The sequence below is a fragment of the Rhagoletis pomonella genome, unplaced genomic scaffold, assembly GCF_013731165.1.
Source record: "Rhagoletis pomonella isolate Grant_MI unplaced genomic scaffold, Rhpom_1.0 Rhpom_scaffold_00006, whole genome shotgun sequence".
Taxonomy (NCBI): domain Eukaryota; kingdom Metazoa; phylum Arthropoda; class Insecta; order Diptera; family Tephritidae; genus Rhagoletis; species Rhagoletis pomonella.
Genome location: NW_023458560.1, coordinates 70,907,173 through 70,930,129, shown reverse-complemented (window position 1 = coordinate 70,930,129; position 22,957 = coordinate 70,907,173). Strand labels below are relative to the sequence as shown.

The 22,957-nt window shown below is 37.4% G+C and overlaps 2 protein-coding genes, 2 long non-coding RNA genes and 1 pseudogene across 4 annotated transcripts in view; 2 read left to right on the top strand and 3 right to left on the bottom strand.

The window, feature by feature from the left end:
• Positions 1-434: 434 nt before the first annotated feature.
• On the bottom strand, positions 435-4,701 carry LOC118741245. Its single transcript, XR_004993257.1, has 3 exons — positions 4,660-4,701; positions 1,725-2,018; positions 435-1,625 (listed from the first exon to the last, which is right to left on the bottom strand). It is a non-coding gene; the product is annotated as an uncharacterized LOC118741245 (long non-coding RNA).
• Positions 4,702-4,886: 185 nt separating this feature from the next.
• On the top strand, positions 4,887-7,253 carry LOC118742083 (annotated as a pseudogene).
• A 5,544-nt stretch (positions 7,254-12,797) lies between these two features.
• Positions 12,798-14,765, bottom strand: LOC118741241. Its single transcript, XM_036473154.1, has 2 exons — positions 14,575-14,765; positions 12,798-14,505 (listed from the first exon to the last, which is right to left on the bottom strand). Exons 1-2 carry the CDS (start codon positions 14,612-14,614, stop codon positions 14,159-14,161), a joined length of 387 nt encoding a protein of 128 aa, XP_036329047.1. The 5' UTR covers positions 14,615-14,765; the 3' UTR covers positions 12,798-14,158.
• Positions 14,766-18,271: 3,506 nt separating this feature from the next.
• The window catches only part of LOC118741242, a 21,966-nt gene continuing 17,280 nt past the window's right edge, over positions 18,272-22,957 (top strand). Inside the window, exon 1 of the transcript XR_004993254.1 lies at positions 18,272-18,356. The gene's annotated coding sequence lies outside the window, so the exon portion shown is untranslated. The remainder of the gene's footprint in view (positions 18,357-22,957) is intronic.
• On the bottom strand, positions 22,265-22,852 carry LOC118741248. The gene is made up of 2 exons (XR_004993260.1): positions 22,716-22,852; positions 22,265-22,652 (listed from the first exon to the last, which is right to left on the bottom strand). It is a non-coding gene; the product is annotated as an uncharacterized LOC118741248 (long non-coding RNA).

Genomic DNA, 22,957 nt, shown 5'->3' with positions numbered 1-22,957 from the left:
AAGGATTTAGAGCAGCGATGGGCAGAGAAAGCTTTTACTCTTCACGCGCCTATACGATGCCCATCACCGATTTAGAGCAGTGATACTCAAAACAGCGCCCGCGAGTGGAATTCTTCAAAGCTCTCTGTGGATTTTCAATGGGCGCGCACAGAGTGCAAGCTCTCTCTGAGCATCATTGATTTATAGCAGCGACGGGCGGAGAGAGCTTTTACTCTGCACACGTCTATATGAATTATATAGAAATCTTAAAAGAGCTTTGCCCGCGGGCAGGGCGGTGCCTATCTCCGATTTATAGTGATACGCAAATTGGCAAATCGTCACATTTCGAGTCTTCGTAGCAGCAGAGGATACTGGCTTTAACAAAGTGTCGAATGCCACACTTTTTCCTAATGAACACAACAGTTTTTATAACAGTTTCTTTGCTTTCTTTTTCACATTCGATAGTTTGACATAGTAGCGACGATATGTTGGTTTTCCGTATACGATTTTTCTCCTGGACAATATTGTGCTCGAGCAGTCATCAGAGTGGTTGATCTAGTTTTGTTGTCTATAAATTTCTACATTTCCCTAAAGACAAAAGCTATTATACAGCTCGGTCGAACAGATTTGGTTAGAATGCAGTATTTTTATTTTTATTATTTTTTGCTTAGTTGAGGGATGATATGTCATTGCAAGGCTTCTCCGCATTGATCTGATTATGAACGGGGTGAGAAGACTGAGACTGAGATGGCGTTTCTGGAGAATAACTGGCCATTTGCCGTACACATCTGGGGATTTGTACTGCTCATATGAACCTATTGACTAGAAAAACAGGCGTCTTGCAATCTCCTTGTTTTCCACGATGGCTACTAGGAAGTGAATCGCTTGAATGGTTAGAGCCCTTTCCCTAACTTTGGTTATTTGAAAGTTGTGTCGCAATTGGACGTTTGACTGTTAACCTAGCTAAGGTTCTGTGAAGTCTGGCTGCCTCTGGAGCCAAGAAAATCACTCTTTGTTGACCTATTTTCTGAGAGTTAGAAGTTGAAAGATTGAATATCACTATGGTTTCCTTTTGGCGCTACTTGTCGGAATCTAATTCCCACTAGTTCATTATCGAATCGTTCAGGCGGTCGACCTTGGTCTCCAAATCCACCCATCGCTTAGCCCAGTGCTCAATACTTTTATTCCTTAAATTAGACCACTAGTCTATGATCCTTAGTGGGTATAAGCCTGCCATTGAAGTCTTTGCATAGGCACATCCATGTGAGGTAAAATTTCAGCCTAGTTGCTGTAATTTCATGTATGCTTATGTATGAACTGCATTTAATCAACAGTTTGGCAGGTTCTACAATCCACTTCCGAGTGAATTTCAACCCCATTCAATTCAAAGTGGCATTGGTTGAAATTGGCTCGGAAGTGACATGCAGAATATGCCTGATTATTTGCATACTTTTGCTGTGTAAAATTTAATAATCGCAGTTTTAAAAGATTAATAGCTATAATGTTTTACAAAAACAGTAAAAAAATAACAAATATCTTACAGTTTCATTTACCCCCGTCCGCTCTTATTGAGCTTATGGAACCTTCACTGTATTCAGATAACCAAATCGAGTTCCTTCCTGCTAATCAAATTTCTTAATTCATTCCTATAAAGAACGAAACATTTCAAATTCTGCACCATAAATACGATAAAAATTAAAAAAAAAAAAAACATAGTTATTTATATTTAGCGTTAATAGTCATACCGTGAGCATAGTAGCGTTACCGGCTCCAGAGCTGTGATGGAGACGGAGGCGGAGGCAGCAATCTCAAAAATCGTTGAAATGGTAAGCTTCAGTCGAGGCTTGCTGGCGATACGATAGTTCGGTGATTGTGCTAAGTGATTTATATATTTACATATCTACGTACATATGAACATAATTAGCGATAAAGTTCAGAGAGAAACCGGGACAAGATCGTTTGCCGAGAAGTGCGAATGTGCGGCTGTCTGTTTGAACTTTTGTTAGGCGAAAAGCGCGATTGCAGGTGTTGTGGGTGTGCTGAGTGAGAGCAAAATATGTGAAAATAAAGAACAATTAAAAAATAAACAAGTAAATAATGTATAAAGAACTGCATAATATAACAAGAACATAGTACATATAATCAACACAGCAACTGAGCGGAAAGTGAAAGCTTAATGTTCCAGCGTTTATTTCAGTAATGTGTCCACCAGAAACGGAAATGGCTTCATAGCGATAAGCCATGTTGGTGAAACAAATTAAAGTTTTAAGCTACATAAATAACTATTGAGGCTCAAAAAATTTAAACAAACGTTAGATAAACAAACCTCTCGTTAGGGTTCGACTCAGTCTAATACGTGTACATTTTCATGAATGATTGTCTGTATGTCTACTAAGTGAAATTGACAACAATAATTACTTATGAATATTATGTTCTGCGAAACTGAATCATTTAATTGCCCTAGAGAACAATTCTTCGATATCAACTATTTATCATGCAACGATAGTTGAGATAATTGGAACAGAAGTGATTGGTTTAACCCCAAAAATGCATTTAAAAGGTATTTGAGCCTGTGTAAAAAGTTGCATAAATCATAGACGAAGTAATAACAATTTAAATTGTCTTCTCGAAGATAATTATAATGCAATTCCGGCAACTAACTGTCTTTTAACTCACCACGGTGTTTCGAAATATAAAAAACTTTCGTAAAACAGTTGTAAATTCTGGCAACTACAGTAGAACTTTGTTAATCCGGACTTAGATTGTTGGGAGTTTTCATCGGTTAAATTTTATCTTAATTTTTTGTACTTTGAACGATGCTTAAGGAGGCCAAGCTTAATGTGTATTTTCAAATTGGGTCGAGATCGGTCAAGTAGTTTTTGAGATACGCATATATGATATACATAAGTGGGCGGTGCCACGCCCATTTTCCTAAAATTTTATGAAAGATAAATTTTTGGCTTAAGAGCGATTGTATAACTACATATATCAATTTTGAGTAAATATTGATGAACTCCTTAGCCACACTGCTCAAAAAATATGCACGTCCGGTACATACACACAAATAAATTCAAGGCTGTATTTTTGCTTAAATTGCTTAACTTCGACAAGTTTTATGCAATTGCATTGGATGAGATATCGATTTATTCGAAAATAAACGTTCTTTTAGATAAATACCACATATTAGGCAACTTTCATAGAAATTTTTGAAATTGGCGATGATCAAAGTTCAAAAAATGTATAAAAATAGGGGCTCATTAAAATTTAACCGAAGAAACCTCCCAACAAGCTAAGTCTAACAATATATTGTTACATATCGTTTTAAAGGTCTATTAATCAACTTTCCAGAACTTGTTCGATTTTTAAAATCGAATGGAAAATAGTCAAGCTTTTAATAGATAAGTGTATCAAGTATGAAAACAATGGGTTTTCTGGCATGAAAAAAAGTTGAGAGTTCAGGAACTATACGGGACCTATGTATATTCATATTGTACTCAACCATACTTACAGGCTACACTAGGTTTTGCTTCGGGTGTATTTCATCGCTTCTTTTAGCACCGTGTAATAAATGGGAGCTTACACAATATGTTAGTGTTTGGCCGAGCTTCTCCTCCGATTTGTGGCGTGCGCCTTGATGTTGTCGCACAAAGAGGAGGGACCTACAGTTTTACGTCGACTCCGAACGGTGATTGTATTTTTGTGAGAAGATGTTTTTAATGGCAGATATACACTCGGAGGTTTGCACACCTCTAATCACTACACCACAGCGGCCTACATACAACACCAATATTCAGAGACATTTATTTTTTTTTTTGAATTTTGGTATCTATATTTGGGATTTCGAGTCTTTTTATTTCGAATTTAATGGGTACGTGATATTTTTATAGCGATACTTTAAATTAGTACCATATCGATACTTTCGATTCGATATCGTGTCATAAAGTACTTGTGTCTCCATGAATTGGGTATAAAAATTAACTATTCGCGGGCTCGTCGCTTGGGCAACGCTGAAAGACTGATTATGGCAACTTAACTTAACTTAACGGAACGTAGAACTTAGAGAATCAAAATGAAACAGATTTCGACGTCACATTAAGTTACGTTAAGTTTCGGCTGTTCAATTGTAAGCAACACCCATTTAACAGAATTTTTAGGAGAGAGCCGTAAGTTACGTTAAGTTGCCATAATCAGACCATTACACTCGTTCAAAACATTTATAAATATTACTGTCGCACAGGTGTCGTTTATGTATGTATGCATGTTTCTTTAAGTACATATGTATGTGTGTACGTACATACCCAGTGGGAATTAGGAGCACGTAATAATACCTTATTAGCAACTTACTCTTCACCTGGCAGTCATTGCCATTTCCCTGCCGAACGTCCCTTACTTTTACAAAGGCATGGCCGCCTTATGTAATTAGGAATTTAGAATGTACATTTGGTATCAGACATACTTCTGAGCCGCTTTACAAAGTAAGTTACGTGTAATGCAGAGAAGTCGCTCGGAGTAGTTCGGCGCTTGGAGATAACTTCGGCTGCACGTTACTTTGCAACTGACAACGTAATGTGTCGTTGGAGGTGTTCATTTTGTGCTTTACTAGTAGATGACATTGGCCATGATGACAATTTTGGTACTAAAAACTGAAAGAAAACATGGCTTACCTCGTAAGGTGCTTACCTATTTTCCCAGTGGGTACGTAATTGATGTATGTACATAGCTGACGCTGTTGTTGTTGTAGCAGCATACAAATTCGCCAAAGAGTTTTTGGGGAGTGTTGCTGGAGTGACCGTCCTTGGCCAAATATAAATCTGGTTCGTTCCGGTTACGACGACCCGACTGTCGTGGGAACGACGACGTGGACGTGGTGCGCAATTGCACCTTGACCTCTCCATTCAGGTGGTAAAATGGGTCGCCTTTGGTTTCGTAGAGGAGAGGGTTACGCTCCGCAAGAAAGATCGGCTGGATAGTCGTTTAACTTCAAACACAGGTCATCAATTCAATTGGCGTGCGCCAATATCGAGAATTGCCGGCGTTCACCGTTTTAGTCTTGGTGGCAGAGAGGATGCCTCGATTTTCTTCAACAGCGTGAAATAGCAAACGTTGTAAAACGTTTTTGATAAGTCTAGCGCTACCAGCGAGTCACCTAGGTATTTACGGTATTAAGTGCAGTGGTGCTGTTGTGCACTTTACGGAAACCATGCTGATGCTTCGTTGTTTCCTTGGCTTCCACATATCGATTGAGGAGTAACTAAGGAAAGATAAAAGAATTCGTTGCGGAAATAAGTTAAACGGTTGAACGACTCCTATTTGGTTGAAATTTACGCTTCAATTTATCTTTTGCCTTTTATCGCTTTTCAAATAGTTAGGCATACAAATTTCACTAATTGTTTTTACAATTAAACGGGTATTTGGAAATGGCCTATTTTTTAAAGCAGTTTTTCCAAACACTCTATCTTCTTCACTTGTTTGCGCGCAATTAGACAAAAGAAAAAATGCGAATATCGTAGTTGATAGGTATGTATGTACATATGTACTGAATAAACTTTCCAAGTATTGTTTTATGTTGAAAGCATCAAATTTAATATAAACAAATCTAGAACGGTTCAGACAGCCGTTGGGGACGGTTGAAATTGCACGCGCAGCCAAACAGCCAGCCAGCCACGTTGAATGCAATTGATCTGAGCGCGTACTGAGCAAGCGAAAGACGGCGTTGTTTCTTAAGTGAATAACGAGCGTTAAAAAAAATAAATTAAATTTCTCAAAGCAGCAACACAAGTGTGGAAGAAAAATTAACCGAGACCAAGAGAAAAAAAGTGAAAAGTGTTCTAATTCAATTTGTGTTCAAGTGTGCGGACAACTACGATAAGCGAAAGTGATACGATTATTTAGCAAGCGAAGTGATTTCGTCACATACATAAAGGCGTTACACTCTGTATTGCAGCAGTTATGGTTTCGAGAATGTTGTTCACAATCCATGCTTACACATTACTTATGCTACTCATATCCCACACACTGCCCGCGCCAACCGCGCCCTCTGCGCTGCCATACAACGACGATGACATATTCGACTTGAGCGCCACGTCATCGGTACTTGGAGGTATCTTGGATGAATGCGCCTGCGCTACCCGATGACCACATATTGATCACCTCGCAGGAGCCTCACAAATTTGAGCGCGTCGAATGGACCACCGGCACACCGCTGGCCGCATTCGACAAGGCAGGGGCAGGGGTTTTGTGCCAATCGATGGCATCACTGAGCGCAGCACATCCTCGCCGACGCGCTACTTGCTTGAACACGATGCGGATATAAATGCAAACAACACCGCGCAGCGCTACAACACCCCCACGTCATTATTGGATTTCAAATAATGGCGCAAATGATATTGTAGCAGCGCTACATCCAGGCGCTACCTCACAATGGTTCACCACCGGTGTGCCCTTTGATTATGAGCTCTCGCGCAATGTGACCGCGACAACTGGCTGCTATGGCTATTGGGCGAGTTATGTGAATGGCAGCGGTGCGATATTGAAGAGCGCTTGCTTGCGCGCCTATCCGCGTTGGATGTGCGAAACACATACGGTGGTGGGGGGTATGCGCATGCGCGATCTATTCATACCCGGCACACATGATTGCGGTTCGTACAGACCCAATTTTGATCCACTGCTCCGTGAAACGCTCGTCACTAAATATGCATTGACGCAGGACGACGATATTCGCGGTCAATTGCTGCATGGTGCGCGCTATTTGGATATACGCGTCGGCTACTATCGCAACACACCGGATAAGTTCTATATCAATCATGGCGTTACGAGGCAGCGGCCTCTGGCGGAAATTATCGAGCAGGTGAAGGAATTTGTCTTGGAAACGAATGAGATCGTGATATTTGGTTTGAAAGAGTTTCCGGTCGGTGAGTTAATTACTAATTTAAGCTTAAAAGGCCGTTAAAATCCACCGTAGACTGAATGGCGAAAAAATTTTAAATTTTGTTTTAAAAATGCGAGTACAAGATTTTTAGTTTCAGTTATTTTCTGACCTATTTCTCCGAAGGTAAGCTTCGGAAAATTTCATTCTACCGAAATAATTTCTATGTTTTATGAATCCGCCTACTAAGATTTTTAATATTTGCCCACCCAAGTTCTGATATATCTCCTGATTGGGCTTTTAGTATAATTCAGGCTAAGTTAGGTTAGTTTCGGTCAAAGGGGCTGTCTTCATCCAGGTTGTAATCATCATTGTGGAAGAATACAAGTGAGATAGATACAATGCATTGTGTACAAATACAAGTGAGATATCTTAGCAATAGACGTCATCCTGGGCCACAGCTGCGATCATCTGTTTTTTAGAGTTGCTTATTTTGCTCTAAAGTGCGCTTTTTTGACCTGAGTTGCATTAAATAGTCTCTTAAAACTTGGTAGTATTTGTTGCTCAAATGGTAACATATATGCCCAAAAACTTGAAAAATATTAGATTATTGCTTTTTAAAAATGCTATTTATAAAACTTGGTTTTGATTGGGACATTAGAAATATTCAGATTATAAAAGTTTTTCACATATGTTTTAAGATTTTAAAGCTTTTAATATGTACGGTAGAATGCAACAATGTGCTTGAATTTGTTTGCTTCTTCGTCAGCTTATTCGTTTGCAGACTAGAAAAATGGCGAACAGCCATCAAAATACTGATTCAAAATACACACAAATGGGTGCGCGCAGCAAAATTCAGCCCTAATGGTAAGTTCATTTCATCGTGCGGCGACAAGTTAAGAATTTGCGATACATTTTCAGGCGTATGTATGCGAACGTTCACCGGGGGAAGAGGTATGGGACGACAGCTGGCATGGCATCCAGACGTCAATCTGGTGGCCTTAGCATTAAGTTGTAACCGCGTTAAAACTATGTTCACATATCAATATTATCTCAATCAAAGCTCGTTTTTTAATCACCCCGTTTACACAGGCAAATCTCAGATTATTAGCCGTCAAATTTGTTGTGCTTGTTATTCTCACATCTCAAGGAAAAGTTATGTTGCTTCTCTGTGCCACCGTGATCACGTTTTTCTGCTATAATAAGCAATATAAATATATTTTAACTTAAAATTTTATTAAAAATACCTTTGCAAACCTATTTTACTTGCTAGCGTACATTTTTGTTTACTTTTACATTTGGTATTTCTCCTCTTTTTCGCAAAAACAATCGATAAAACTAGGATGGGCACCGAAAAGTTATCGGTTAAATCTGAGATTATTTTATAATTACAGATTAACAAGGGACGAATTTTATATGGGTAATCTCTTGTTATAATTACAGATTAGGATGTTAAGCTCGAAAATGAGGATAATCTACTTATATGTGAACCTAGTATAAGATATTTGACAAAGCTGAAGGCGAGCTAATACAGTGCATTCGTCGCCGGAGAATGATGTTGCATTTCACCCAAGTGGAAATTTCTTGGTGACTGGCGGCGATGACTATACAATAAGATTGCTTGATTTATTAGAAGGTTGGCCAATTACACGGTAGTAGTGCACTTTAGCTGATCCATATAAAATACATTTTTTCCTGTATTCAACAGTTGCCCGTTTGGAAATCTAATTTGCATACATTTGATGCCAATAGCTCGCAACAAACAAGCCAGTTCTCAAAGAGCCCAAATTGATTTTAGTCATGCAACAGCTCCACATTACTCCGCCATAGACACACCAGTTGCTGGAGTACCAAAAAGCTGTGATGACAGTATTTTAATTGATCCACGACAATCGGTGGCATATGGAATGCGTGATGGAAATTTTCTGGTGCTTGATAGCCAATATACTACAAGAGTGAAACGCTGTGATAGTATTTTTTCTTAAATTTCCATCTTTTATTTGCAGTGCATTAAGAAGCTCATAGAGGACAGAGCGGTTGGTGAGGAAGGTGTCGAGTTACTGCAGTACTGCAACTGGGAAAATCCGCATTTCGCACGTGTCCCACTCATATGGAATAGTAGATTATGTCAAAAGGCTGGTTTTAGTATAATGCGGCATTCGCAACATACCCTCACTGGCGCCGAGCCGTTGAAGAAATTTTGGATAAATAAACGTGCAAGAAATAGTTCCGATACTAGCACGTCCATATTCTTGTTAAGGGTCATCAAAAAATTCCTTGTGTTGTAAATAATAAACGGATTGCCGGATTATACTAAAGCCAGCTTCCCGACATAAACTACTATTCCATACGAACACAGAAATATAAATGTATCTAAAACTGAATAACTCAAATCAAATTGGATTGCATGTGCATAATATACCTAATATTGGAATCTGTTTTGATCGTAAAAAATACAACTTGCAATCATTTAGATTATAGTTTTGAAAGAAATTGATTGCAATCGTAAATTATGTAAAAATTGTCAATAACAATCTGCCTAAAATTTATTTTCCCCATGTAACGGTTATAAAATACGTTAAATCCGCACTATCTGCATTAACAAAAAATATACATTGGAATATTTAAAATAAACCGATTCATATTTATTTTCTAATAATAATTGTTTCTTAATTGAAAGTATTTAATACTAATAAAATGTAGTGGTTAATGTTTTAAAATGAATTCGCAATATGTCCGCAGCTCAGGTGGATTTAAAGAAATCCGTTTAAATTTTTCGAATTACATCTACTTGAATACAGGATTGTATACAAATGGTAGTTCCGTAAATATTTAAAATATGTTAGTTCATTCAATATTTGCATCTGGGCCAATAAATAACAACAAATATAGCCGAAAAAAACAAAGTTTCAATTAAAACCAGTTTTTATAACCCCCCATAAAATTCCGATTAATTTTAAATACGAAAATAACGATATTTTTTTATGGAGATTTATTTTTTTAATATACCTTGTTTATACCTACACAAAAACCGGATTAGCAAAAAACCGATTGGACTCAACATATATTTCTTTACAGCATTTATCCGCCTGTCTTTATAGCGCACTCGATAAAGTCTTATTCAAAAGTAAACAAAATTGCTATTTTTAAACGACATTTTTTTAATAAATAATTTGCGCGGTTGACCGAAATGGAAACAAACAATAATTGTAATTTATTATAACAATAATACGAGTTTAAAACGGGCTGTATAAAGAAAACCAGCCTATTGTCACTTCACTTTCCAATGGTGCTGATTGCTGCAAGAATTATTTAGCGATTTAGAGCATAATCAACACAATATATGCACATAAATATGTATTATTTCACAGATCTCAGGGTCAGCTTAGAAATACGTTACCAAAATTATATAAAATTTAAGTAGGAATTATTTTTAGTTATAACGTAAAAGCGCTATCTGACCCAATCTGATAAGTATATTTCCCCTAAAGTTAACCCATTTTATTTAATTTGTCTCTCGTGGAAATATATATTTTATTTAAAATTTTCAGATATGTACATATATTTTAAATTTTTGCTTTAATTTTTGTCTCCTTTTAATATTTAATTAGATACCTTAAGATTAAAATAAGCTTAAAACGAAACAGCACAGCAACCCTTTTCTGTTCATCTTGAGAACACAAAACCCTCTTTTGTTAAAATTCGGCGCTGCACAAAATCCTGGCTTTTATATTTTCCAACAAAATACCACTTCGCAACCCTGGATTTTCACGAAGCGTTTCATTCGGGTCGTAGTTTGGCTACTTCGGGCCATTCGGTGTTGTATGCCATATTGGCTGCCATATTGTTCACACTGTCATCGCCATATTGAACACCCTGTCAACTATCTGTCAACCCTAAGATATCTCACTTGTATTCTTCCACAATGACACAATGGTAGGAGTTTGCTCACTCGCTCGCTCGAACTCCGAGTTTTTGCCCACCCTGATTCTTACGAGACATTTCCTATGGACGCGGACATACTGCACCCGTACGTGGTGCCAAGAAACCAGCTATTAACACTGAAGCCCTGGGATGGTAAGGATGGTCAACCGCCAGCTGAGGAGGAAATTGACTTGTCGGATGTCGATTTAGATGATGTTAAGGACGAACTTTAAAATAATTAAGCCATAAAACCAAATATAGCATTATGGTAATGTACACAAAGACTTTGAGCATTATATGAGTGGTATCGAGAAAAAAATGGCAGGCGGAACCAAAAATGAAACCACCAAAATCACCAAACTTCAGTTCATGTTAAAAACCTTCTCTTCTATATTAAATATTTACTTAATTTTATATTTGTATGTGACAGTGTAGTTGTCACATATGAATGGGCCCCTACAAGGCGAATTTATATAAGGTGGTGTTGTTTCATCAGCTGTGAGTAGTGTTTGATTGTCAAAATTTTGTATTTCGCTAGTGAGTGAGTGAAAACGTGAGAGTGTTTGTATTTTCTGTCGCCCTTTTTCCTTCGGCGAAGAATAGCTGAAATTTGACAACGACCCGCTAAAAGCAAAAACAGAATACAAGTAATTGTTGTATTTGTTGAATCGATACCACCTTATATATATTCGCCTTGGGCCCCTATAAATATGCCATTGCATTTACCTACATATATTACGCGTATAGAAATAGCCTGTACAAATGTAACATGTGATTATAGTACTCGCCTGTTACATGCCACCTAGCATTCTTTACAACGTAACCTTAAATCAGGTTCCACACGATTTTAAATTAGTTTTTTATTGTATTTAAAAATCCTCAGAATAATTTTAACACTTAATTAAATACATATATTTTTTAGAGTAATCATGGAACTGATAAACCTGATTGTTAATTAATATATTTTTCTACTTCGAATTTGTGTGCTCAATGTACATATATGTAAATGAATAAAGAACTAGAATAGAATACCCACCATGCATAACATGAGAAATAGGCAACAATCATCAATGGCGACTCACCGATTTATTGATGTGGTGACAAATCGGCAACATCACTTCGTTCATGCCAATTTTCAATAAATAAGTTCTCAAAAATTCCGAAACTTATGAATATGGCGTCAATAGTATTGTCCGAAAGCATCTAAATTATGCCCAAGGACAGGATTGAAAAAATAGGAAGCCCCATAGCGAGAAAAGGAATTAATTCCGATTGTAAGTTCCAATTTTGTATACAAAAAATAAATGAAGTATTAAAAAGAGAATAAAATTATTCCAAATATCGCCTAAAGCGATAAGAAAACGACTCATTCAGGTAATAAGAAAATGACTCGCCCAGGCGAGTTGCCTTCGGCGGACGTTTTAGAGCGACTGGTAATAGGAAATCGATTCGATGGCAATATTACCGGCAATAAATTTGTTTCCGAGGGCGAGACGTTTTCTTATTGCCGGCAACAAAAATTGTTTGGTGGGTAATTAGACATTTCAATGTGTTATTTTTCTTTAGAAGTTGCCTTTACAAGTCAGGTGAAGGTCGTTGAAATCTGAGCCAGATTTTTTCGCAATAATGAAGGCATTTGAAAAGCCACTACCTCAATGTAATAATTGTTGGTATTTTTCGATAAAAAGTGTTTGCAAGGAAAGCGTGAGATAGTACACCCCACTCAGTTAATACCTCTGTCCCTATGGGCAAACCCAGTAGGAGTTTAGCTTGACGACAACGATTGAGGGATAGGCCGATCTAGGCAAGGTTGAGTAGCATCTACAACAACATAGTAAATTGAACGGTTCCACGACAGTCGGATCTACGTAACCGGAACGACCCAGATTTATATCTGGCCAAGGACTGTCACTCCAGCAACACTCAAAAACTCTATGGGAAACTTGTATGCTGCTACAACAACAACATAGTAAATTGGAACATTAAAAGCGCTTTCTATAGGAAAGAAGATATTACGGTAAATCGTATATTTATTTATATAATAGTGTTTACATAAAATGCTATAAAAATATACATTTTGCAAACATACATGCGTCATTATAATTAAAATACACGCTATAAGTACGCTATGAATGGTATATTTTTTAAATTGTATAATACATAGTAGTTATATGGTAAAAATGCAAGTTGTATAAAAAGTGCTTAACCAACTGGCAATGTCATTTGAGCCTTTTATTTTCGGTGTGATATTTTGTGTATTCTCCTTATTATCTACATATAAAACCTTACCGAAAAGAGGGAATTAATTGCTATGTTCATAATTGTATAAAATTCTACTTATATAAACGAATATTATTTGCTAAACATTGCTGGCGAATAATCATTTTGCCAATGAGAAAAGATTGCATTTGTGATGATTCGAGAACGTGTTTTTATTAATTTTCTTATCCCCAGTTCCACCAAACAATTTTAAAATGTATGAGACCAAGGCGTATTTTTCCGAACAAAATTGTGTCATTTTAAAATTTAACAGGTTGATAAATTCAAAATTGATTGGTGCAACCGAGCATTAGTTTTTCATTGTTCTTTTCGAGTACTTTCGAGTTTTGTAAGCAAAATTGAATTTTAATTTAATTTATAAAAACGTAAAGCTTTTAACACTCACGAATATGTACATATCGTCACCTGAAATGCAAACGCCATAACTAACAAAAAGTCCAATTCACTTTTTGATTGATTATGATGCATTTCACCGAATTAGAAGTATCCACGCCCTTTATGACGTGACGATGTTAGTTGGTTCTTTGCATTTAAGATGACGAAATGTACGTTTACATATATATGTGGGTGGAGCTTAATAAACTTACATATTAACTTATTTATTTTGTTCAAAAATCGGTTATTTCTTTCACACAACCTGGAGTGTTTAAAAATATTTGTATATTAAGAGAGTATACTATTTTTTGTATATTAAAGGCAAGAATTGTCCTCCGTTTTATGCAAAGTAAAACAAGACGATTGTAGTATCACCGACTGGCAGTGAATTTGTATGCCATAAGATTTTTCATCAGAATTCAAATTATTCGAATGTATTACGTATGTAAGAAGTTAAAATTAGGTAAAGCATGAATTTTGGCACGTAAGTAGTGACTTCTTGTAAAACTGATGACGCATCATCTATCCGCAACTGAGCCATTTCGTGGAAGTAAATTACCTTTTAAATTATGTGTAAGTAGAGAAATATCATATTACAAAACCCTTACCGAATTACGATGTAAAATTTTTATAAATTCAAAAGTTTAAAAGCAGAAAATATATTTGCATAGTCTTTCGAGTTGCTTAGTATTCCGATTTAAAAAAAAAAACTCTCCCACAGCGCTATTGCTGCCTTTAATGTTTTTGATCTACCGGAAAGTTTTCTATAGATTGTATTGAACGTGAAGTGGCCGATGTGATGGTCGAAGAGACATCCATAAAGCGATATTTTTTTTCATCGCGACACAAAAACGGATAACACATAATGCCATAGTAGAATACCAAACAGGCTAAAATTATTACAAATATGATTGAAATTATGCCAAAAGTCGAGAAACCAGACTTTTTGTCCAAATACTCTTTAGGCGTTTGTGGTGGTTCAGTTGCCGCTGGTGGCGTTGGTTGATAGCCACCAAAATAACCACGATGTCCTCCATAATTACTTGGCCGACCCGCATCCAGCGTTGAAAAATGCCCGGTAGCTGGAGGCATATACAAAGGAAATTGGTTTAAGGTGGGTTTTTCATAGCCGTATTTGTAGAAACACTTACCAACTATGAGTAAAGTGATAACGAAGGCGTTTTTAAGCATTTTTAATCGACTTATAATGAATATAATGCAGCACTTGTATATATCTTCACGATGAACAATTAAATTACAATTTTACACGAATCCTTTTTGTTTGCTTATTGGTTGCTTTTACTTCTTATCGTAATAGCCGTGGGTAACACAGTGCGGCGCCGCGCCATTGCGCTGATACCGAGAGCTGAGTTACTGGCGCCGATACCGATTTTCGCAACTCTGTGACGCAATGGCGCCAGCAACACCGGAACACTAACAACACCGGGCGGCGCAAAGAACACACAAAAGCGAAGCGTCACTTGTAAATTGTGCAGCACAAGGCGAATTTTTACAAGGTGGTGTTGCTAAAATTAGCCGCGGCTCTTCTGAATGTGAAAATTATGTGTTTGTTGTATTTTTGGGTTTTGAACTTGGCTTGTTTTTGCCCAACCGATACCACCTTGTATTAATTCACCTTAGTTCAACACCGGAACACTGACAACACCGGGTGTCGCAAAGAACCAGCAAAGAACACCCGAAACAGAAGTGTCTCTTGTAAAATGTGCAGCACAGCTAGAATTCGTCGCGGTCCTTCTGAATGTGAAAATGATGGGTTTGTTGTATTTTTGGGTTTTGAACTTGGGTATACTTGAGTTTTTTCTCAACCGATATCACCTTGTATTAACTCACTTTGGTGCAGCGTGCAGCGTGCGGCAATAAAGGAAATTAGCTTTAGCCTGTAGAAGCGCAATTGCGCCAACACACTGTGCTGATTCCGACAGTGACGCTGGAGTAAGTGTGTCAGCGCCAAAAAATTTGCGCCGTTACCCAGGCCTAATCGATAATGACCGATAGTTTTCCAGCTCTAAGCACCTGTCACACCATCCAAGAATGATAGAATACAAGATTGCGCCGTCCTGGGCGTTGACATTTGTGTACCACAAGTAAACAACGAATAGAGCGAAAAGAAGAACGAGTTGAAACTGCCAAAGCAGTTCACTTTACAGCGAAAAACGTGTTTTAATTTTGCTAAATGCGATAATATTGCATTTTTCACCTAATCTATTAGAGAACAGTGAACATTTTAGTGCACTCCATTGCTTTGCAATTGAGGCTGCTTCAGCAAACGTTTTAGTACACTCCATTGCTTTGCAATTAAGGCTGCTGCAGAAAACTGCAGCAGCATCTCTGCGGGATTGATTAGTTAACTTGCTAATGGAGGCTGCGTGGAGCAGAAACAAAATCATTGTGAGGAATTGCTGTTAATATAATAATAGAGAAATATTTCGGGAACGGCTTTGCCGTGCCCTATGTACACAAAATGCAGCGATTCGTCCCAGCGCTACACTTGCATCTACGCTTCTTGCATCTTGACGGCTGTCGCAATTTAACACACATCACTTCATTGTATTAGTTTTTACGCAGTCTTCAACTCAAAAATCACTCACAAATTGCAAATTAACACAATTTAAACTGATTTTTCACTTATAATTCATATTTCTCTTTCGCTGATTTGTAAACAAAGGTTTATTTACAAGTTACCACAATTGTCAAAATCGGCAAAACCAAAGTAGCGGTACCACTGACGGCGCCACCTTTGTTCGCTGCACCGTGCACACCATCAACAGAGAACATTAAGTACTCCGCACACTGCAGAATTATCGACTACCGATTTAATCAACCCAATGCATTTTCGGGCGCGATTAACAGCCCTATTCCAAATCCAATTACAAAATTAAACGACTGACTATTGTCTTTACTACTGCGCCTAGTACTATGCCACAAATTAATTTTCAGCTCTCTAATGGTGACAATTGTCATGTCCTGAACGATAGACGCCTGCATGCTGTTGTCGTATGAAATCCGATGTATGGTGCAGCTGATTTGTGGTAGTTCACAATAAAAAGTGAACAAGACTCACAGCCATTCGCAATAATACATCTGTTGGGCGTATGAAAAAGATAATGCTAGAACTGATTTCATACAACACGCTTGCAAGCGTTTATCGCCTATCGTGTGAAAATTCATAATAGGGGGTTACTGAGTAAACGAAAACGGCGAATCAATGTTTGTTTTGGGTGTTAGGCGCAGTAATTGTAACAATAGTCATAGGGTAAATTTTTCCAACGATGTGGGTAAGATTGATAAAACAACGTATCTGTCTTATGCAGCGTTTTTGCTGCATTTAAAATGCAACATTTAGCACTTTCGAACATATGTTTTCGAAGAGCGTTCATGCTATTGCATTTAGCAAATATACATTAGGTTTGTTCGTCGAGCAAAAAATTTGTACGAATTTGTACGAATTATCACGATTTTTGCCCAAATCGCGTTCGTGCAGACCAAAAAATTATCCAACACTCAAAAATTGTGAGAGCAAAGTGACAGTTCTCTTGGAGAGAAGTTGCAAATTCTTGCTGGAAAAAATTTTGCCAGCAAGAATTTGCAAACACGAAAAACATGTGGTTGTGGCGCATGGTTGCATTTTTGTCTACAATAATTTGAATAAATTAGTTCGTTAAATTTAAAAATTTATAAACGAGCGATTTTTTTATGAAAAAAGGAAGTAAATAATTGTTGATATAATTAATTTAGTTAATTCCAATGATTTGAACTTAATTCGGCTGAAAAAAATGGTATTCGCAATCGGAATGCAATTGCAACCAGAGTCGATTTAAGAATCCCGACAGCTAGTACGATGAAGAAATTGAAATGTATGTTAAAGAAAGTCAGAACAACAAGAAATATACATGTATATCCTGTTTTTGGCCATCCGAAAGAATTTTAAAAATTCTATAAAAATTTTTTATGTTTGAAATGCAACCGTGGACGCCAGCTGGCAGCGAAACTTGCAAATTCCTGCAAATTTGCGTTCGTGCAGAAATTTGCAAGTTTCTCAACATGAGAGAGAATTTGAGAGAATTTTTTCTTACTCTCTGATATTTTGAGTGTTGGATAATTCTTGCTGGATTTTCGACGAACAAACCTATTTACGCGAGTTCGAAATCGTATGTTTTTGACAAACAGTCGTGTTCCAGCCGCTTATTCAGATCCGTATCTTTTACGATCAATTCTCACGCAGAAGATAATGTGCAAAAACCCTACTGAAAAGGAAAAAAAATAAATATTAAACCAAAACTTCAATACAAAAATTTGAATTGTTTTAACCATGATTAAAAAATTAAATAAATGAATTGCGTAAAAAGCAAAATCTTTTTAGCTTATGTAAAATGCTCGTTATGGAGCAATGTGGGAGTAGTCTTTCATTACTCCATGAGGAGGAATTCGGGAGTATAGAGACGTTCTTTTATTACTCGTACAGGAGCCTTCCGGGATGACTCTTATGGGAGTACTCCCTTATACTCGTTAGGGAGGAATGTGGGATGTTTTCTATGTGCACTCCCTTGTTGTCTTTTTGGGAGGTTTCTGGGAGGTAACTAAGGGAGTACTCCCGTATTGCTCCATTAGGAGGTTTGTGGGATGATAATTCTGTGTGTGCTCTCCGATTGCTTGTTTAGGAGGTAAAAGGGATTACTCCCCCTCCTAGGACATCCAATGTTAAAGGGAGTATACAAAATTACATGCTTATACACAGAAGCATAGGGAGCAATGGGGAGTATTCGTATATTCCCAAGGGAGTACTCACCGAGCAATCGTACGATGCTCCCAAGTTCTACTGGGATGTATTATATTTAGCGTTTTTACGTGAATAGTTGTTAAAACAAATATGTAAAAAATTTAAGGAGTAGCAAGCACTTGTAAAGTAACTCAGGTTAATCGAAACTTGGTGTGGTTTGAAATCATAAAGCATTGTGCCGAACTTTTCAGTGCCGTAAGACCGTTTATTGATTGCTACCTTACAGAAAAAAAGAAATTTGTCATTATTAGTGAGAAAGGAAAGAAATCCAAGGATAAAGATATTCAACTCCACCGTCTCACCGCGAAATAGGAATGCATAGGGTTCGAACGATCCTATCGATATTGAGTAAGAATCGATACCGAGGGTATAAAATGAGTACTTTAATACTCGATACTGAAATATTCAGAGGGCTAAGTGGTGACTAAAACACGTCCGTCGTTCTCGCTATCAAATATCGAATGTCTCTTTATTCCGCTAATTATTTACAAAACGGTATCCTGGGCGATCATGGTGTAACGAACTGAAGGTGGCGCATTCCCGAAACCGCTACTTTGGTTTTGCCGACTTTGACGTTTATGGCAATACGTAAACAAACTTTTTGTTTATAAACAAATGCAAACGTATTGTGTATTTTCAAGTGGAAAATCGAAGTAATTCGTGCGTTCTGAAGTAAAAGACATTTTATTTGTAATAAAAGCTTTATAAAAATGTCGTGTCGTATGTTGAATTGCAGCAGCCGTAGGGGTAAAGGCCCTAAATGCAGTTTTTTTTTGTTTCTCCGCGACGACGCCTTGGCCAGAAAGTGGGTAGAGTTCTGCCGGCAGGAGAAGCCATACAATTTAGACACCAGCGTAATATGCATGAAGCACTTTACGGATAAGGATTACATGAGTAACTATCATTTATTTTCATTACTTATATATGTCGATATCTAATAAAAGTCTTAGGAACTGCTAGTCGACCATCGCTTCGCTGCGACGCCATGCCAACCATTTGGCAACCAGTGGTTTATTAGTTGGTTTAAATGAAGGCGATAAAGTATATCGGCCCAGGGACGGTACTGTTGATGCTTCGACGTCACCTATCCGTAACCGTGTTTACTATGATAGTGATCTTCAGGAAGTGGAAGTGTTGAAAGTGGAAGTGTACGTTAATAAGTAACAGATCTTTATGTGTAAATGTAATAATATCTTATATTTCTCTTATTTGAAGTGAGACATTCAAGCGCGTAAATGCACACCTCAAAAAGGAAACCAAAAAGCAGTGCACCGAGCTCGCTACATTGAAGCGGGAGTACGACCTGCAATTGAAGAGACACGCATGGAAAATGGAGTCACTGCAAAAACGTTTGGATGAAATGGCTGCCCAAATGAAAAATGTGGAAGATGCACTAGCTTCCATCTTCACCAAGGGCAGATAGCGAAGCTGAAGTCTGGGTCGAAGCGACGAAAATGGGCGGAAGAGGATATTGCGAAGTCAATATCGTTGTATGCTGCCAGTCCTAAAGCATACAGGTTGCTATATAAGCAATGCCTTCCACTCCCATCGGTCCGCACACTTCAAAGTTGGGCACAAAAACTGGACATTTCGCGCGGACTTATAACCCCAGTCTTCCGGTTATTGGCCGCCGCTACCCACATGAACGAGGCACATGCGTGTTGAGTTTCGACGAAATGAAAGTAAGACAATCTTACTGTTACGATGTTTCGTCGGACTCAACATTAGCCCCCGTCAACTACGTACAGGTAGCGATGTTAAGAGGTAAACATTACAATCAAGATTTTATAGAATATCAAACCTCTATTAAGGCCTTTTATATTTCAGGTCTCATGGCAAAGTGGAAACAGCCAATCTTTTATGACTTCGACTGCAAAATGACTTCCGTTTTGCTTCGAAGCATGTTGCAGAAGTCAAAAGATTGCGGCTATAACGCAGTGGCTGCCGTATGCGATCTTGGAGGTACCAATAGGGCCCTATTTAATGATCTAGGCGTAACTGAAGACCAGCCGTGGTAAATAATCACAATTAAACTTATTGATTTCAGTTCTTATAATACTTCTCATTTCCATAGGTTTATTTTCAATGACCAAAGGATTTACGTTTTCGCTGACGTGCCACACTTGCTAAAACTTTTGCGAAATCATTTCCTTGATCAAGGTTTCCTAATTAATGGGAAACCTGTGAAAAAGGAAATAATTTTGGAGTTATTGTCAATTACAAGCACGGACTTGACAATAACTCATTTCTGCAAGTAACTTGACCGTGGCTGGAGCTCACCGCCAAAAGGTCAAGACGGCAGCGAAACTATTTTCGCATACTGTGGCGCAGGCCATAACAAGGGCAGCAAGTCTGGGTCATTTGCAGAACTAAAACTGGACCGAATGCTTCCAGTTATTCAAAACAGTATGTGTTATATTATATTATGAAATTGATATATTATATATTTTACTATATTACATATCGTTATCTTAATTCACAAAGGCTCTAACCAACAGTTTTTCGTACTAAAATATAGCTTAAATAAAAATTTCAAAGTGTTAGTACCAAAAGCAACGGAGTTACATGCCCCTTTTTCAAAAGCTCTACCTATTTTCGATACTATTTTTATAACGTTTATTGCTTCTGCTATAAAATATAATTATTTTTTTGTTTAGGGCCTTTGTGAATTAAGGTTACGATATATTTAAACCGCAATATTAAAACTCATGTTCAAATTATACACCTTAGACAAATGACTGGTTTGACGTTCTAAACGTCAGGGTGCCTCACGCCGACTCCAGGAAGCGGTGTCTTGCTTACGGTTTAGCGATCGAGGAGCAAAACAAGGTCCTAGACGAGATGACCGACCTAGTCAAAAATATGAGGGTGCTTGGCAAATTTAGTCTGCTGCCATTCCAAAAAGGTAAACTAATACATATGGTTATCTCAAGAATAACATTAAATGTTTGTAATTTTTTCTTACTATATCCCTAGGAATCATTCAAAGTAATACGGCGTTGAAGTTGTTATTCGAGGACATTAAAGCTCGCTTTAATGTCAAGTATGTCTTGACGTATCGGCTAAACCAAGACGTGCTCGAAAATTTCTTCGGCATTATTCGGTCAAAAGGCGGGTTACATGATCACCCTGACCAACAGGAATTCAAGTACCGTCTGCGACTATACCTGCTAGGACACAACAAGGGCGTATTATCCGATTCTGCTAATGTAGAAGAGGATGATACGCCTGACATAGAAATCACGCAGCCTCCGCTTACAAGTAATTCAAAATAATTTTTTATCTATTTCATTCGGCTTAAATATAAAAATATATTTTATTAATAATCGCACATATATATTTCACCATATTTACAGGTATTTTGCTGAAAAACTTAAGCTCTAATGCAGAACTGTGGCCGGTTGAAGAAGCGGAATTCGAGGATTTGGAGCTAGACGGACTCGAGCATTTAGCGGGATATATTTGCCACAAGCTGCAGGATGACATTCCCAGCACGTCGTTCAGGAGCAATGACGACCATTCATTCTGCTGGGCGGATCACCTTAATGAGGGTGGGTTATCCCTACCAAGCTCCTCTATGATGGTCCATATGCGAAGTCTTGAGTCAGTCTTTAAGGCATTGAACGAAGACGGCTTGCTCATTACAAATGATTTTGTAAAAACTCACATTGAGCATGCTGCAACAATTCAATGCGACATTAAAGTAAAAAAATTATTTTTCAGGGCAAGAATGTTCTTCAAAGTACGAAAATTAAATAAAGAACTCGTTGAAAATGCCCACAAAAGAAAAAGAAAAGCCAAAAAAACTCTGACCTATATCGATCCATATGGTACCATTATAGAACTGTAAGTATTGCATAAAATACCAAACATGTGGTAAGTTTTGAACTAAAGCGTTTTTAAATTTGTAGAAATTAACCGTTCTTTACTTGCAGCATGAATCAATGTCCGCATTTCACACGCACTGATCTCAATTTTTCAGACTCCTAAAATTAAAATACTTGCATGCTACGTAGGTCCCTAGTTTTAAAAAATCATCAAGCGTCTTTTATACAAATATAAACTTATTTATTTGCAGGCAAGTAATATGATTTATCCAAAGGCCCTTTTCAGGGCCGCCAATTAATTAACAAAGAGATTAAAATTGTATGCTTAGATAAATACATATATACCAATCAACAAGAGGCCCTTTTCAGGGCCGCAATTAAGTTGACAAAGAGATTAAAATTTTATATCCTATATATATTTATGTTCTTAACGTATATATGCATGCATGTATCTTTTTAATAATTATCATTTAAATTGTATATTTTTTACTTAGATTTAAAAGCAATTACTTGGTTTTACACATCATTTTGCTTCGTTATAGTTAAACTTAACTAAGTGGATCAATGAAAATATAATATACTGCAAATATATGTATATAATATACTGCAAAATAAAGACTATAGTAGTAAAAATTTCAAATCGAATAAATGTTTATTAAAACTATACCTCATTGCACTAGCTTCCAAAAACAGAGAAGAAAAATAACTATGACGTACTGAGCTCTGGTTGTTGATGCAAGACTATTTTGCTGAGACTGACGCGACACACACCAATACATCAGGTTGGTTTGCACTAGTTGGTGTCGGTTACAGAAAAACTATTAAACTCCAGGTTGATTTTCGGCGCCGATGAAGCAACTGAGCCGAAGATATCATCAAGGTTGGCATTTGAAGTTGGTTGTACATTAA

Coding starts and splice junctions, on each gene's coding strand:
- LOC118741241 (XM_036473154.1), bottom strand. CDS start 14,614: ATGCTTAAAAACGCCTTCGTTATCACTTTACTCATAGTTG. Junction 14,506..14,574: donor TATCACTTTACTCATAGTTG/GTAAGTGTTTCT, acceptor ATATGCCTCCAG/CTACCGGGCATTTTTCAACG.